Here is a 13,332-nt window from a genome sequence, read left to right on the forward strand (position 1 = left end):
CAATACCCTCTTCTCACGAAGTTCCTGTTTTTTTATTTTTTTCCTTTTTCGATACACCTTAAGACTTTTTCTTTTCTTTTTCTTTCAAGCATGTTACATTCAGCGGTGTGCTGCAGCGGAAGGAGGCAGCTCAGGCTTGGGCAATAAAATATCTTTGATATACCACCTCGTCTTCTGTTTGTTGTCGCGCCCCCATCACCGGCGATTCTCGTGACTATATGTTTGTTTGGAGAATTCTCCAAGCGCATAATATCCGGGTTTCAATCAGGGGCTCGTATTATGACGACTGGTTGGCTCTTTTGGGACACCTAGTTCGAAGGGCCGTATTTTGTGTCTTGTTCTCGTATATATACCTGTCTGTGGGTCTGTTTATATAGCTTTATGAAATGTGTAAAGTGTATCTTGACCTTGAATGAGTCTTCTGCAAGTTGCCTATCCGAAGTCTCGGTACTCTCCCTCCTGACAATGCGCATGTGGGCATGATCACCATCATCATGGTGTCCATTTACTTGAATTCGAGTCACTACATGGCAATGGGTTCGGCGTGGGCTCAGTGGCCCATGAAACAATGTTATCCTACCACCTTGGCCAACATAATGTCTTATGAAATAATTACAACAATACTCTTACGGCCCGTAACTGATTCTCGTATCATGAGTGCATGTAATGCCGACCTCGCGATCCGGCGCGAAGACTTCCGTTTCGGCACAGATATGCGTATCGGCGCGCCCTTTGCCCAAAACATTGCGCTCGAGTGTATCAAAGCTCTCATTGGTGATGCTTCCAAAAGGATACCCGCGCTGATGATGTGTCTGTTGTTGTTGCTGCTGCTGCTGCTGCTGCTGCTGTCCACTCGCGGCCTCGAGGTCTGTCGACATTTGGCTCATCTCGTGCCCTAGCAGAATACCCTCACGCGAGCCAACGTCTCGCTCGGTTGCGCTCGTCGCAAACCCCGAGTCGCCGCCGAGGCGGTCGCGGAGCTGTTTCAGCTGTTCGCGTCGGCGGCGGTTCTTTTCAATCGTGGTCGAGTACGTCCCTCCCCCTCTTCCCCCGCCCGAAGACGGCGAGAGTGACGAGGACTTGTCGTGTTGCTTCTGGTTTCCTAGGCACCGGAAGAGGGGCCAAGTACCCAATTTGGTGGGTAGAAACTGGGTAAAGAAGCGCGTGACGACGGGTATGCAGCCACAGACTATGGCGCCGTTGGTCTCGGCAAAGCTGAGGGTCAGCTGGTTTGATATGGGGTTTGACGACGTTGGCCGTGACGAGATAAACGTCAGGATCGTGACGCGGTATGTGGAAATGGCGCAGACTCTAGGTATTTCGAGCATTAGAACCACACAATTATTTCCTGGGGGGTTCGAGAAAAGCCTACAAAGACCCAGCGCCAAAGAGACACAAAACAGCCATCTTCCTCCGCGGACTCATCTGAAGAGGCGCCACGACCCCGATTGGCAAGACCAAGATGGCGAAATCAACAAGGATATTAGAGACGCCATAGAACATGCCTAGGGCCTGGTCGGCAGCCTTCATGGTGTCCTTGCTGACGGGGTCAAATATCAAGAGAGACAGGACCACCGAAATCAGAGTCTCGAGACAGAGAAAAGCTATGATGCCGTGAACGGTCCAGCGGAATGAGCGAATGGGCGAGAGCCGCAGGTAAAAGACGAGGATGGACAGGCGGGCAAGGGTCAGGGCTAGGGCGAAGAAGATGCTGGTCACTGCATTAAACTGGTGTTGTTACATCCATCAGTCCCTGGATTGATTATCTTTTAATTTGAGGAAAATACTCACGAGATCGAACCCCTCTTCATAAACTCGCTGCACTTCTGGGTCATCAGGTCCCTTGGCCACAGCTTGTGCCGCCAAGAGCCTTTGTATCCATGGATTGACTGTTTGAGGAGTTATCAGAGCAAATCTCTGTACATGTTGTTGATGATATAGGCCTACATGGAAATATCATGATTGCAAAGACCCATGTTGAAACCAAAGCGGCAATGTTCAAGTCTAGGAGGCGTGGTAAGCTTTGGTATACTGGACCATCGGAGAACTCATGAACACAATCATTCCAACCTACAATCAGCAGGACCAAGTCTCTCGTTAGCTACTCGAAGCTTGGTAAATATGCGCAGAAGCACGAATAGTGTTGAAAACGCAGTCGTAGCGATGCCGGCAGCCTCGTGAGGCTCCATGGCGATAGTCAGTCGCCGCACTTGACGACAACTCAGAACCAACGCTGATTCAAGAATGGCGGAAGAAGGACCATGCGAATATCTGTGGGACAAGTACAAGCTTAAAGGCCGTGCTTGTTTCTAATTCTATCGGGTTGGAAGGAAAGGGAATGAATTCAACCTTTGTCGCCGATGGGGTGTTGTCTTGCATCTGTACAACGTATTTCTTCTTGTTGATTTATATATGTTCTCTTTGCTGACTAGCTCTGAGGTATTGACTCAGGCGTTTCAACGGAACCGAGCCATGGAGAACCAGGATCAAGTCTTCGGGTAAGGAAACGAGGGCATTGTTGTTGATGATAACCGGGAAGAACCACGTGGGTTTATCGCTGAGGGTCGTCCCGCGCTGGATTGGATCTTGCGCATATGCGGGTTTCCTGTCTTTGCCCCGATCTGCAGCCGCCTCCCTTCCTGTTCGTATTTCATGTTCATCGGCTGCGTCTCCTGTAGGAAAATGGGGGCCCGTCTTTTTTGCAGAGTGGTGGGTTGCCAATCGTTTTTCCCATCCTAGACGGCGCAGTGCAGCCAGACCAAACTCTTCGTGGCACCGCCCCTCCAATCTCTTGCAGGTGGGACACTCTCATACAAACCTTTGCCATTCTCGGCTGAGGGGTTGATAGCTGATTTCAAATCTCCAAACATCACGCTTGGGGTTTCTAGATAAAACAGATACGAATGTCTTACTTTGTATAAGATGTTTGGTCTGCACCAAGGCGTCAATGTCATTCTTTCAGCGATGCCAAGAATTACGAGCTGCTTAGGCATATCCTCCAAAGGTCTCACCAGAAGCTGCATGACACTCGCTACTACCACACTTTACTGCAGCCAGCATAACTAGAGAGGCGTTCTTGTGTAAGGTGGCACAATGATTGGTGGCCCGTTGCTGCTCGTCGGTTTTGCAAACACCCGAGATGTTTCTATCCAAGGAAGTCATCTGGCGACAGTGATTCAGTATGACCAACACGATAGTCCTGTCCAACCTCTTCGATTACGTGCCTGCATTTGTCCGTTCCACGTGCATAGGCGCTTGAATAAGAGGTCGAAGCTGGTGTCGTGCGACTCAGCTCCTTGGTGTGGTTCCTTAACACAACTTGTTGCTTGTGCTGGCACAAAACCAGGAGAGATGACTCTTTCCTTGAATTCTCCAAAAAAGTGTCAAGAAAATGACTTGGACTAAACTCCTGCTGGTATAAGTACCTTGGATCACAGTTTGTATGCGCACGCGACACATTCACCTCTTCTTGCAGCAGGATTGAGTAACAATGATGGCGCCCCTTTCTTAGGTTTCCAGTCAATCAATAAGGATTGCTATTGTTTGCTGCGGTCAGAAAGATTTGGGATAATACATTTCTTATGTCAAGCCACACTGAATAGACATGTCTGCTTTCATAGTACAACATGTTGGGGGTTAGCAAATGGTACTTTGACCGACTGACTGCATCATATTTGCCCTATTGACGCTGTGGGAAATATCGCTGGTTTCTATAGGGAGTCAGAAAAGCGAGTGACATTTTCTGTAGATTTCAATCAAATATGACATGTAAAATGACACATAAAAATGTGGCGCAGCCGTACTTGTGCCCGGCAACTTCTATATAAACAGTAGATCTACCTCGCTAAAGCTCCAGAGTTCTCAGACCATCATTGTCGGGTTGATACCAGAGTACTTTCACTTCTGATTCCTCACCTGCCTAATTTACGCATTCCACTATTTCTTCAAGATACAGTTAATCATACTGAGTGACTGTTATTATGAAGGACTGCACTCAGTGATAATGACAGAAGAGTATTATTAGGTGCTACTTCCAACCACCAAATATCGCCTTTTCTCTAATTAATACTTTTCAGATAATGCTGATTACAATATCACCATTACGACATCAATGGCCTTGATGAACAAGGCCACGACAATCGTCCGGATGACCTCAAAGCCTTGATAGATACGGCGGTGGAGGTATTGTCAAACATGATCAATACGAACCAGCAGTATCGAGAGGAGGTCGCTCGAACACATGGAGGCATTCTCAGGAATGCCTCCATCCAAGAAATTATCAATCACTTGTTATAATGATCGCCATGCCGAGGTGGAGCCCTCAACCAGCAAAGGTAGCGGTGTCCATTTGACTCCCACCATGTCATACTCTAGACGATGGAAAAGACCCGACCACCAAGAAGGTGGTCGACCTAAATAACCAGCAGCCGGTTATGAATGCCAAGAAGGCAGTTGCTTCATTGAAGGAGTATTGGCAGAGGGCAGAGCGTGACGGAAATGGGTCCGAGACCATTACTCAGGAACAAGTCCGCCAAGCCATTATCTTTGCCAGGGTTGATCTCCCTGGCGAAGAACGGACAACGCTTGACCGAATCAACAGTAGCTGGGGCCATATCACAAGCCGTACAAGACAGAAGTGTAAGAAAGACTTGATCGACGAGCATGGAGTCATCCAAGAAGCTAGCAGAAAATACGATGGAGAGGGCATCTTGACTTGGTCCAACTTGTCAACAGACGAACCTACATACTACCTACCTAGGTATCTTACACTACACAACTGACTGGCGTGCCTGATCACTGGCAACGGTATACCTTACTCCGGAACAAGTGCGCCAGGTATGGCAGTTGCAACCTTTCCCTTTCTTGAGCTCCCAAGAGAGCTTCTCGACACTACCTCCCGGATCTGGAGGATCAAGCGTTGGATACCGAAAAGAAGTGTCTTTCTCCTGCGTGCTGAATTAATCGAGAAAATCCTTCGACCATTATGGTTGACGGTCGGCTTGTCAAAGCACTATCACGGTCCGTTTGTTGGAAGAAGGCTCATAAAATTCAGAAATACTGCCGAGGATTTATTCGATTAATCGTTTCCATTCCTGTCACTTTGCCTCTTACCAAAAGAATATTGTTTATTACACAGCCAGAGAAATAGACCACGCCGACCCCTACTAGGTTGCGCATTGCAAGAGCATGACCATTGTCTGTCAAGCGTGACCTGGCCAACGACACTTCTATCCAGAAAGAGAATCACCACCCCTCGTGGTACTGTCATCCACGAGTTGCTCACTGAACACATCTCGTAGCGCATCAAACCTTCGAAGAGCTGAAATCTCTTCGTATCTGAGCACCCCGAGGCCCTAGTCTACGACGGCATTCAGCTTAGCACATACGAAACCATTGCTCGGTACGAGCGAGACGAGAGATGAACGATTCTGATACCGGATGATTTCATTGCTTCTCGGATCAGTTTCCCCGAATGGCCCCAAGTACCTCAAGGAACCGTTCGTAGTAACACGGGAAATCCCCGATTGTGCCGTCTTGACCTGTGGAGAACTTCCATTACAAACGCCTGGCCGTTTCGATGTGGGCTCCGGGGCTCAAGATCGAGAAGAAACGAGAAGTTTATTCTCGAAATTTTTTGAACAGTAGACCAGCCGAACACGCAGGAAGCAAGTCACGGGTGTGGAAAGCACAAAAGAAGCCCCCGACCCCAAGAAAAGAATATATTTGGTCCCTAAGTCATCCAACTATAGTCGGCCCCGGGAGTGAGTGCTGCTCTACTTGATACAACAGGCCAGAGTATCCAAATCACAATGGTTCTCTAGTATGTAAGCCATTGATATTTGCTAGAAAACTAGACTCTGGGTGAGACTCGCTCGGGTGTGCTCAGAGAACGAGACCTCAGACGATTCCGACGATGAGAGTACTTCGGAATCCGAACGGGGAAATCGAACAGCCGCGGACGACCCGACCAGATCGATAAAGTGCATCGGAGTGGATATAAAAACGAAACAGGAACCGAAAACCTACCAAAACTGATGCCCCTTTGCTTCAAGGAAGGGATGTATCATTCAAGTACTTCCAAAACCCTGGGTGGCGATATTCACCTAGATCGTACCTCCCTATGCCAAATTATCTCGCAACTCGCAAGTCTGTGCGAAACCACATCCAGACAGCAACCTTTAGACACTATAGTCCACCAACGAGTCTAAGGAGTCTTCAGAGCGGCAATCATCGCAGTATACAGCGCAGAGGGAGGGGGGGACGAGTCGAAAGAGACATGGAAACACGAACACACGAGGCGTCAACGATGTGATTTAGAATATAAGGCCGTGAAAGTTTGAATAACAAGCCTTCACTGAAGAATACTAGACACGCAACCCAACTAAGGAGTAGGAAATGATACCAGAAACACACAGGTGTGTTGATGATATTGCATGAAAGAGAAAAAAAAAAAGAAGAAGAAAAGAATTGAGCTGCAGCCACCAATAGATATATTTCAGCGCTAGATTCGTGTCTGCCAATACCAATGCCCACAATAGCGGTTGGTGCCATAACCATCAGACGACAGATCCGTGTGTTTAAGACTGATGATTTTCTTCCCTTGAATAAGTGTTGTAACCGCATGTACCACCATACGAGTGGCCATGTCTACACATCGTCTCTGCTGGTGGCCACGTTCGTGAGTGTCATGTTGAGACGTTTGCTTGGCTCTCCTCCGGCACTATCGTCTTCTATTCTGGTACGCTTCCTGATTAATTGCAACTCCATGGAATTGCCTTCTGGCTCGGTATCGACGAGGCTCTCCGAATTTTCCGAACGTGCCTGCTCTAGTAGGGGGACCGACTGTAGGGTGCGCTCAATGATACTTGGTAGATGGGGCGATGGAGTATCCAGAATGCTGTAGTCATCCTGTGATTCTTTGTCCCAAACGATCTTGACAGAGTCAGTAATGGGTAGAACGGTCAAGGAGCTTGGCTCCCAGCTTTGGAGAAATGGAAGGTGTCCGAACTGAGCCGTCTGCCCGTTGGCCGACGTTATCTTGACAACCTGGCCGGTCTGACCCTCTTGGGAAATCCAAAAAGGCTTCTCATGTTTCGTGACAGTCATATTTTCTCCCTGTCGGGTCGTGATCGAGGTGCTATTGCCGACATGCGAGTCGCAATCCCGGACATTCCCCGTGGATACAGGAGCTGCCGGCAGTCTGATCCTCTCGGTGTGCCTCCCCGGCGCCATGTGTTCTCTATTTGAGGCTGATTCGGGCATTTCCATTCCAGGTACGGATTCACCAAATGAGCTACCCCAGCACGTGTAAATGATGAACACGTCATCCTCAAATGATAGTAGTTCTATCGTCTTTCGTATGAATTGATAACATCGTCGAGGTCCTGTCCATACTTAGCGATGATCTTTACGAGATACCTCCGATTGTGGCGTTTGGTGGTCGTGGGGACTACTTCACTCACCATCAGTCTCATTGAAACACCATATCGAAGCTTTACCCCACTCCGTAAAAGCTAGACATGGCCGACTTGGATGAAACAGGAAGGACTTCCCTTTGGGACTTTGAGTCTTCACACCTCCGAATAATTGTCGACCTCGAAAGACGTATGTGTTTGCTGACGCTTGGGGTGGAGAAGCCGCCCTTGACCATACTTCCAACACCTGGGTGCTCGAAGTCTTTTTCTCGAAGAATGCCACAGCGTCGCCCATGGGTGAAAACGTGCTTCCATAGAGGTACCTGAAATCGAAATCTCTCACCGTTGTATGGCTTTTAAGTCGCTGAGAGTACATTGCGAACTCGCCAAATTGCTTCTCATCTCCCGTGGCTGTACCCGATCGCAGACTCACCAGTACACGTAGAATCAAGACTCGGTGCAAATCGGCTGAAATTGTCACAGGAAAAATGAATCTCCACGGACAAGACTGCTCCCGATTGATGGGGTCATTCGAAATCTTGAGTACTTCTAAAACTTCGGCTGTAGAGAGATTCAGCATGACCGAAAACAGAACTTGTTGTGAGCTGATATCCCGAATTCGGTACTGGGCTTTCCAACCCGAGCACAAATCCTGAAGATTATCCTTCTCCATGCCGCAATCTGCAAGGCCCGAGGCAGTCATCCGAATAGTCATATTTATGTACTGCCTATACGATATAATATTAGCAGGTGTGGCTTGATTCAGTATCGTCAAAGGAGAAAAACCTTGAGGGAAGGACGTATATTGTCGCGTGTGTCATCTTGTCGCTTGCGGTCTGTAACTTGACGAGAATCATGGATGGAGGATAGTTATCCATGGAGGGACTCAGGGGGCGTTCCCCGAGATGAGTTACGACGGTATCATTCTGGGTAAACCAGAATGAGGACTTGGCGAAGGCTGTAATGGTGGACGTCCAAATTGCACATGGCTCCTTGAGCAGAACCTCAGCCCAGTCTTTTCGAAGCTCAACAAGATCTTTTTCCAACCGAAGGTAGAGAGTAGTGATTACATCAACTCGTGCACGATGCGCTACATACTTGAGCGAGCAGAGTTGCATCATGGATATCAATGGTTCCAAAGTGGGAAGTTTCTGGAAGGAAAAATTTGCCTCAACCCATGCAGTTACACATAGTCTTTGATTGATCCACTCTTCCAATACTTGGAGCGCAACGCTTACTTCTTCGAAATCGTTGTGTGAAGCGGCGAAAGAACTATCAAAGATTTCAGGGTCATGTTGTTGGACTCTGGTAAGTCCATATCGAAGTAGAGGGAAGCTTTCTGCAGTTAGAGTGCGTTGTTCATTCGAAAATCCGGTTGTTGTGATTGCTCCTCTTGGAATATCATAAGTCAGATATGAAAAACAAATCGCTGTGAGAATCAGCCATGCCATTTGCTTTGTGACTGAGAACGGTGAAGCATGGCAATAATCGTCCCCTAAAATGTACTCTCGGAACGAAGAATGAAAAAAGCAAACGTTTCCACTGGAGTCGCACTCAACGAGTGCCCCACACATAATTGGCAAGCAATTCTGGAAGTCCACGATCAAGTCTTCCTCACGAGTGACTCGTCCGAGCTGCACAGCGACAATGTAGCGCAACTCGGGGAGTGTGATGGGCGTCCTACTGATTGCTATGACCTGGAATATCCGCTGCACTTTTTTCTTTTGAGCAGGGTAGCCTTTTTCGAGTATCGCGAGAATCTTCCCGTACAGATTTTCCAATCCATCTAACATGGTATCATCAAAAATTGCATCGCCACGCTCTGTGGGTGAAAGCCAGTCACAAGAAAGATATCTCACGACGAGCCTGGCCCATAGAAACATGCCCTGAGCACGGCATGACAGTAATGCGACGATCTCTTCAATATTTGAGGACTTTGGTAGTAGTCCGTCATTGTTGAGACATTCGATCCTAGGTTGCAAGTATGCTCGAATATCGTGCGCGTTCTGCCAAGGTTCCAAGCTGATGGTTGTGTAGGGATTGCTACCACGAGGTGGTTTACAGCTTGGCCGCCCCATGAGGATGGCCTTGGCGCCGGTAGAGCAACACAGCTCATACACGGTCTTAAACAGGTCAGGAGGATTGGTACATTCATCGAAGCCGTCTAAAATCAAAGTTACCGGTGGCAGCTGCTTGAGAAGTAGCAGAAGGCATTGGCGAATTTCCTCATCCGTGGCGCGCATCTGTCCTGTACCATCGGATTCTATGACAATCGAGACTGCATCGAGTACATTGGCAGATCTTATGTTGCAATGAATAATCTGGTGTAGACATGCCCTCAGACCATGTGTCGGACTACATTCTTCGACTCTTTCGGAAGCGAAGTGGTAGTAAAGCACTGGTAACGTTGTTGGTGCCTGTTGAGCCTCTGAGCTGTTCGTTTCCGGGGGGTTGGCAAGATCCTCAATGAGAAGCGAAGACAGTATAGTCTTTCCATATCCAGGTTTAGCTTAGAGAACAGTCAGTCAATGCACCTAAGCAGATATTCACTTGGACTCGCCTTGGATGAACATGATCTGCAGTTCCGGAGGCTCGGATTCGCTTTCTATTGGCTTCGTTTCTAGTGATCTGAACGCTCTGTAGCATGAAGATGCCAAGAACCATTTGCCCGTCTCGTTCTGCCTAAGCGCCTGTGCCTTGTGTAGCTCACGCGAAAAATCTGAGGCGTTGATCCATTTCGCAATTTGACGAAATGTTATATCTGTGACTGTGTGAGTGGTGCACGTCTCTAGACTGCGTTATTCGATTGAAGGAGGCTCACCGAAAATGGGGGAGACCTGAAGAATTGAATCGCCCCGATGTCCGCTTGTCTCGCGGTCGCTTGTCATGGATGCGATATGCTCTAAAATCCGCTCGAAACGGACTGTGAGAGTCTCTTCTCGTTCCAATATGGACTGCTTTAGCTCCGACACCTGCAATTTGAATTGAGAGATGGCATCGTTCGTATTGGCCGAGTCGCGTTCTCTCTTGCGAAGTTGATATTCAGTAAACTTGGACTCTTCGAGCTGCATTTCGCTCAGAAACAGGGCTTGATGGGTCTCGATTCGCTCGAGAAGGCTTTTGAATCTGACATCAAAGGGCTTCCAAAAGATGTCGGCAATAGCGACTGCTTTATACCGAATGCCTCGTTTCTTGGTGCCGAATACCTGACAGGCCTCTTGACAAAACTGCACTAGGTCTGTGTAGATATACGACAAGACCTTGACAACCCGCGTGCTTTCGAATTTCGGGATGTCTAATTCGGTGTTTCCAAGGACTTGGCGTGTCAACAACCTCCTGTAGTACTCGGCGTAGCCCGGGAGGCGGTCGCCGATCTTCTCGAACATGGCCAGCAGCTTATCGAGAAAGCTTGAAAAGTTGGAGGCGAGCTCCAGGAAAAAGGTCAGAGTTAGTATGACAAACAGCCATCTGGCAATCCGGAAGGAGAAGAACCTACCAGGAATACCATCCGCATTGCGCCCCAAACCAAGGCAGGCACTTCTGGGTTGGACTGTATGAAGATTCCGATGATGTCGAAAAAGGGCAAGAGCGATTCGGAGACTCTCTCCAAGCGTTGACAATACTTGGACAGCTTCGAATTCCTCTGGTAGGTCGACACCCGCTTGTTGAGCTCCTCGATCATCTCTTTCGCTGATGGGAATTCCATAAACTCTTTAGAGTCAGCAGGCGAAAGAGAATCCCGAAACTGCCGAGCCGCCGCCTGGAAGAGGCCATCGAGACTGTCAATTGTGCTCATGGTGTATTACCTGCGTACAACATGCGACGCATAATCTCGGCAGAGTTCCAACGGAGAAGCGTCTCATGATACTTGCTCTAGTATAGCCAGTCTTCATTCATGATTGTCGAAATATTCATCTTGAGAAGAATAGAAATCTCGCGATATTCGCCGAAAGTGCCAGGTGCATGTCGCCAAACCTCGGCCAGGACAAGCTGGGCGAGCACTGCCTCCTCTTTGCCGCCATCTGTACAGATGTGCTATCGTGGCCCAATCGCAGCCGAGACCACAACTGTGCACTGCTTTCACCGACAAGGATACTTGCATCATGTATACGCCCCGCCGGGCAGTGAACTCTGGAGGACAGCTGCAGCTTGTTAGGCTGTCTTGGACTATTATATAGAATTGTTATATTGGAAAGAAGAAGAAAAAGAGAAAAGACAAAAAGGAAATGTTTACTGTAGTAACCAGCATTATCGCTCAACAGTCCCTGAATAAAGATGTCTTCAAATATTCAAGTTATTCATACTATTTCACCATTTTATATGTAGCCAATCGGTTTCAAAAGTACCCAGTCCGTTATCATCAAGAGCCTAAAAGTCAGTCGTCATTGCAAGATCATCGATGAAAAGCTAGAAATAGGCAGTTTGACGTTGTGTACATTGCTATGAGTGAGTGACTAATATCCAAATACCTCCGCTGAACTAGTGATAAGCCCAATAGTAGGGACCGTCCCAACTCAACAATACTCAATGATTGAATCGCTCTCCCTGTAAACTTCACTACCAGCAGCCTCTCAAATAGAGTTCTGCTTTTGGCGCAGGTCAAAGACAGCAAGCGCCTCCTCAGCCGCCTTGACACCAGACAGAGCCATGGCACCAAAGGTCGGGCCCATGCGGTTGGCGCCGTCGACCTCGCTCAGCTCCATACCACCGACAATGAGGCCAGGGACGATCTCTCGGGTGCCCTTGACAATGGCGTCCTCGGCCGTCTGCATGTCAAGGCCGCGCATGCCGCCCAACTTCTCGAGCGCGCCCATGGACACGAGGCGCTTGGCCGAGAAGGCGCCAAAGGGACCGTCGTGGCCCGTGGTGCTGATGAGGATGGGGGCGTTGATGGTGGAGGGGTCCATGCAGGACTGGTCGTGGTGGTGCATGGAGACCAGAGTCCAGTTGGTCACGACGCCGGCGACGCGGATACCGCCGGGGGCCGAGTCGTCGCGGCGGGTAATGAGATCCTCGACGGCGGTGGCGTTGAAGAGCTTGACATTGGGGAAGGCTAGAACCTTGGACATGAGCGTCGAGGTGAACAGGGCTGCGTGCTTGACCACGACATAGTTCTCCTCCACGTCAAAGGGGACGCCAATCTCCTCGAGGAAGGCGTCGGCCGGCTTGCGCATGATCATTGCGCTGAAGAGTTGGCCTCCTAGCCAAGCACCTCCGCCTGCGATAGAAGATTAGAATTTGAATGTAGTGAGTGAAGTATTAGTGACATCTATCAACATACCAGGAGAAACACTGGCCTCGATAATGGCAATCTTGAGATCGGGGCGGGCTTTGGCGAGAGTGTAAGCGGTACTCAAGCCGCAAGAGCCCGCACCAATGATGACGATGTCGGACTCGGCATACTTGTCGAGGTCGGCAAAGTAGCGACGAGCCATCTCGCGAGCAATCTGAGACTCACGGATGGGCTGGAAGGTGAAGTCCTCCCACTTTGAACCGACCGCGGCACCAGTTGCAACCTCCATGTTGCTATGAACCTTGCTGTCGGCCATGGGCACACCGCCCTTGTGAGGCAAAGTAGCAGGCTTGACAATGTCGACGGTAGCAGCAGGAGCCATTGTATGCGTTATAGAGTCAAATAAGTTTTAGATCTATCGAGGTTAGTCACAGTCGCTCACATAAGAGGGGTAGGCTAATAGAGCATGATCCTTTCGCTGGTATTATCCAGATCAAGTTTTGGGCCGTATAATCTCAGAACGAGCTCCGGCATGGCCATTCCTCTCCTGGCAAATCTCCATCAATTCAACCTGGACGACCAGGAGGGATGATGGGTGGATTTGCAGGCGGGCAATGTAGACATGCAAGAGTACTCGAACACCGGCTCATGGCTCGCTTTGAGTCATTACCTGACAAACAGCAT

The 13,332-nt window shown here is 48.9% G+C and overlaps 3 protein-coding genes across 3 annotated transcripts; all 3 read right to left on the reverse strand.

Annotated features, from left to right (window-relative positions):
• Nucleotides 1-626: 626 nt before the first annotated feature.
• PFICI_09186 (uncharacterized protein) lies at nt 627-2,189 on the reverse strand (the record flags this gene model as incomplete). Its single annotated transcript, XM_007837767.1, has 5 exons — nt 627-1,311; nt 1,373-1,728; nt 1,792-1,889; nt 1,948-2,004; nt 2,075-2,189. 5 exons carry the CDS (start codon nt 2,187-2,189, stop codon nt 627-629), a joined length of 1,311 nt encoding a protein of 436 aa, XP_007835958.1.
• Nucleotides 2,190-6,648: 4,459 nt separating this feature from the next.
• Nucleotides 6,649-11,211, reverse strand: PFICI_09187 (uncharacterized protein; the record flags this gene model as incomplete). The annotated part of the gene is made up of 5 exons (XM_007837768.1): nt 6,649-7,385; nt 7,464-8,143; nt 8,202-9,924; nt 10,237-10,843; nt 10,912-11,211. The coding sequence occupies 5 exons, from the start codon at nt 11,209-11,211 to the stop codon at nt 6,649-6,651; spliced, it is 4,047 nt and encodes a 1,348-aa protein (XP_007835959.1).
• A 775-nt stretch (nt 11,212-11,986) lies between these two features.
• PFICI_09188 (Thiamine thiazole synthase) lies at nt 11,987-13,030 on the reverse strand (the record flags this gene model as incomplete). Its single annotated transcript, XM_007837769.1, has 2 exons — nt 11,987-12,633; nt 12,697-13,030. 2 exons carry the CDS (start codon nt 13,028-13,030, stop codon nt 11,987-11,989), a joined length of 981 nt encoding a protein of 326 aa, XP_007835960.1.
• Nucleotides 13,031-13,332: the final 302 nt, after the last annotated feature.

Source organism: Pestalotiopsis fici (assembly GCF_000516985.1).
Source record: "Pestalotiopsis fici W106-1 unplaced genomic scaffold PFICI_Scf_6, whole genome shotgun sequence".
Classification (NCBI taxonomy): Eukaryota; Fungi; Ascomycota; class Sordariomycetes; order Amphisphaeriales; family Sporocadaceae; genus Pestalotiopsis; species Pestalotiopsis fici.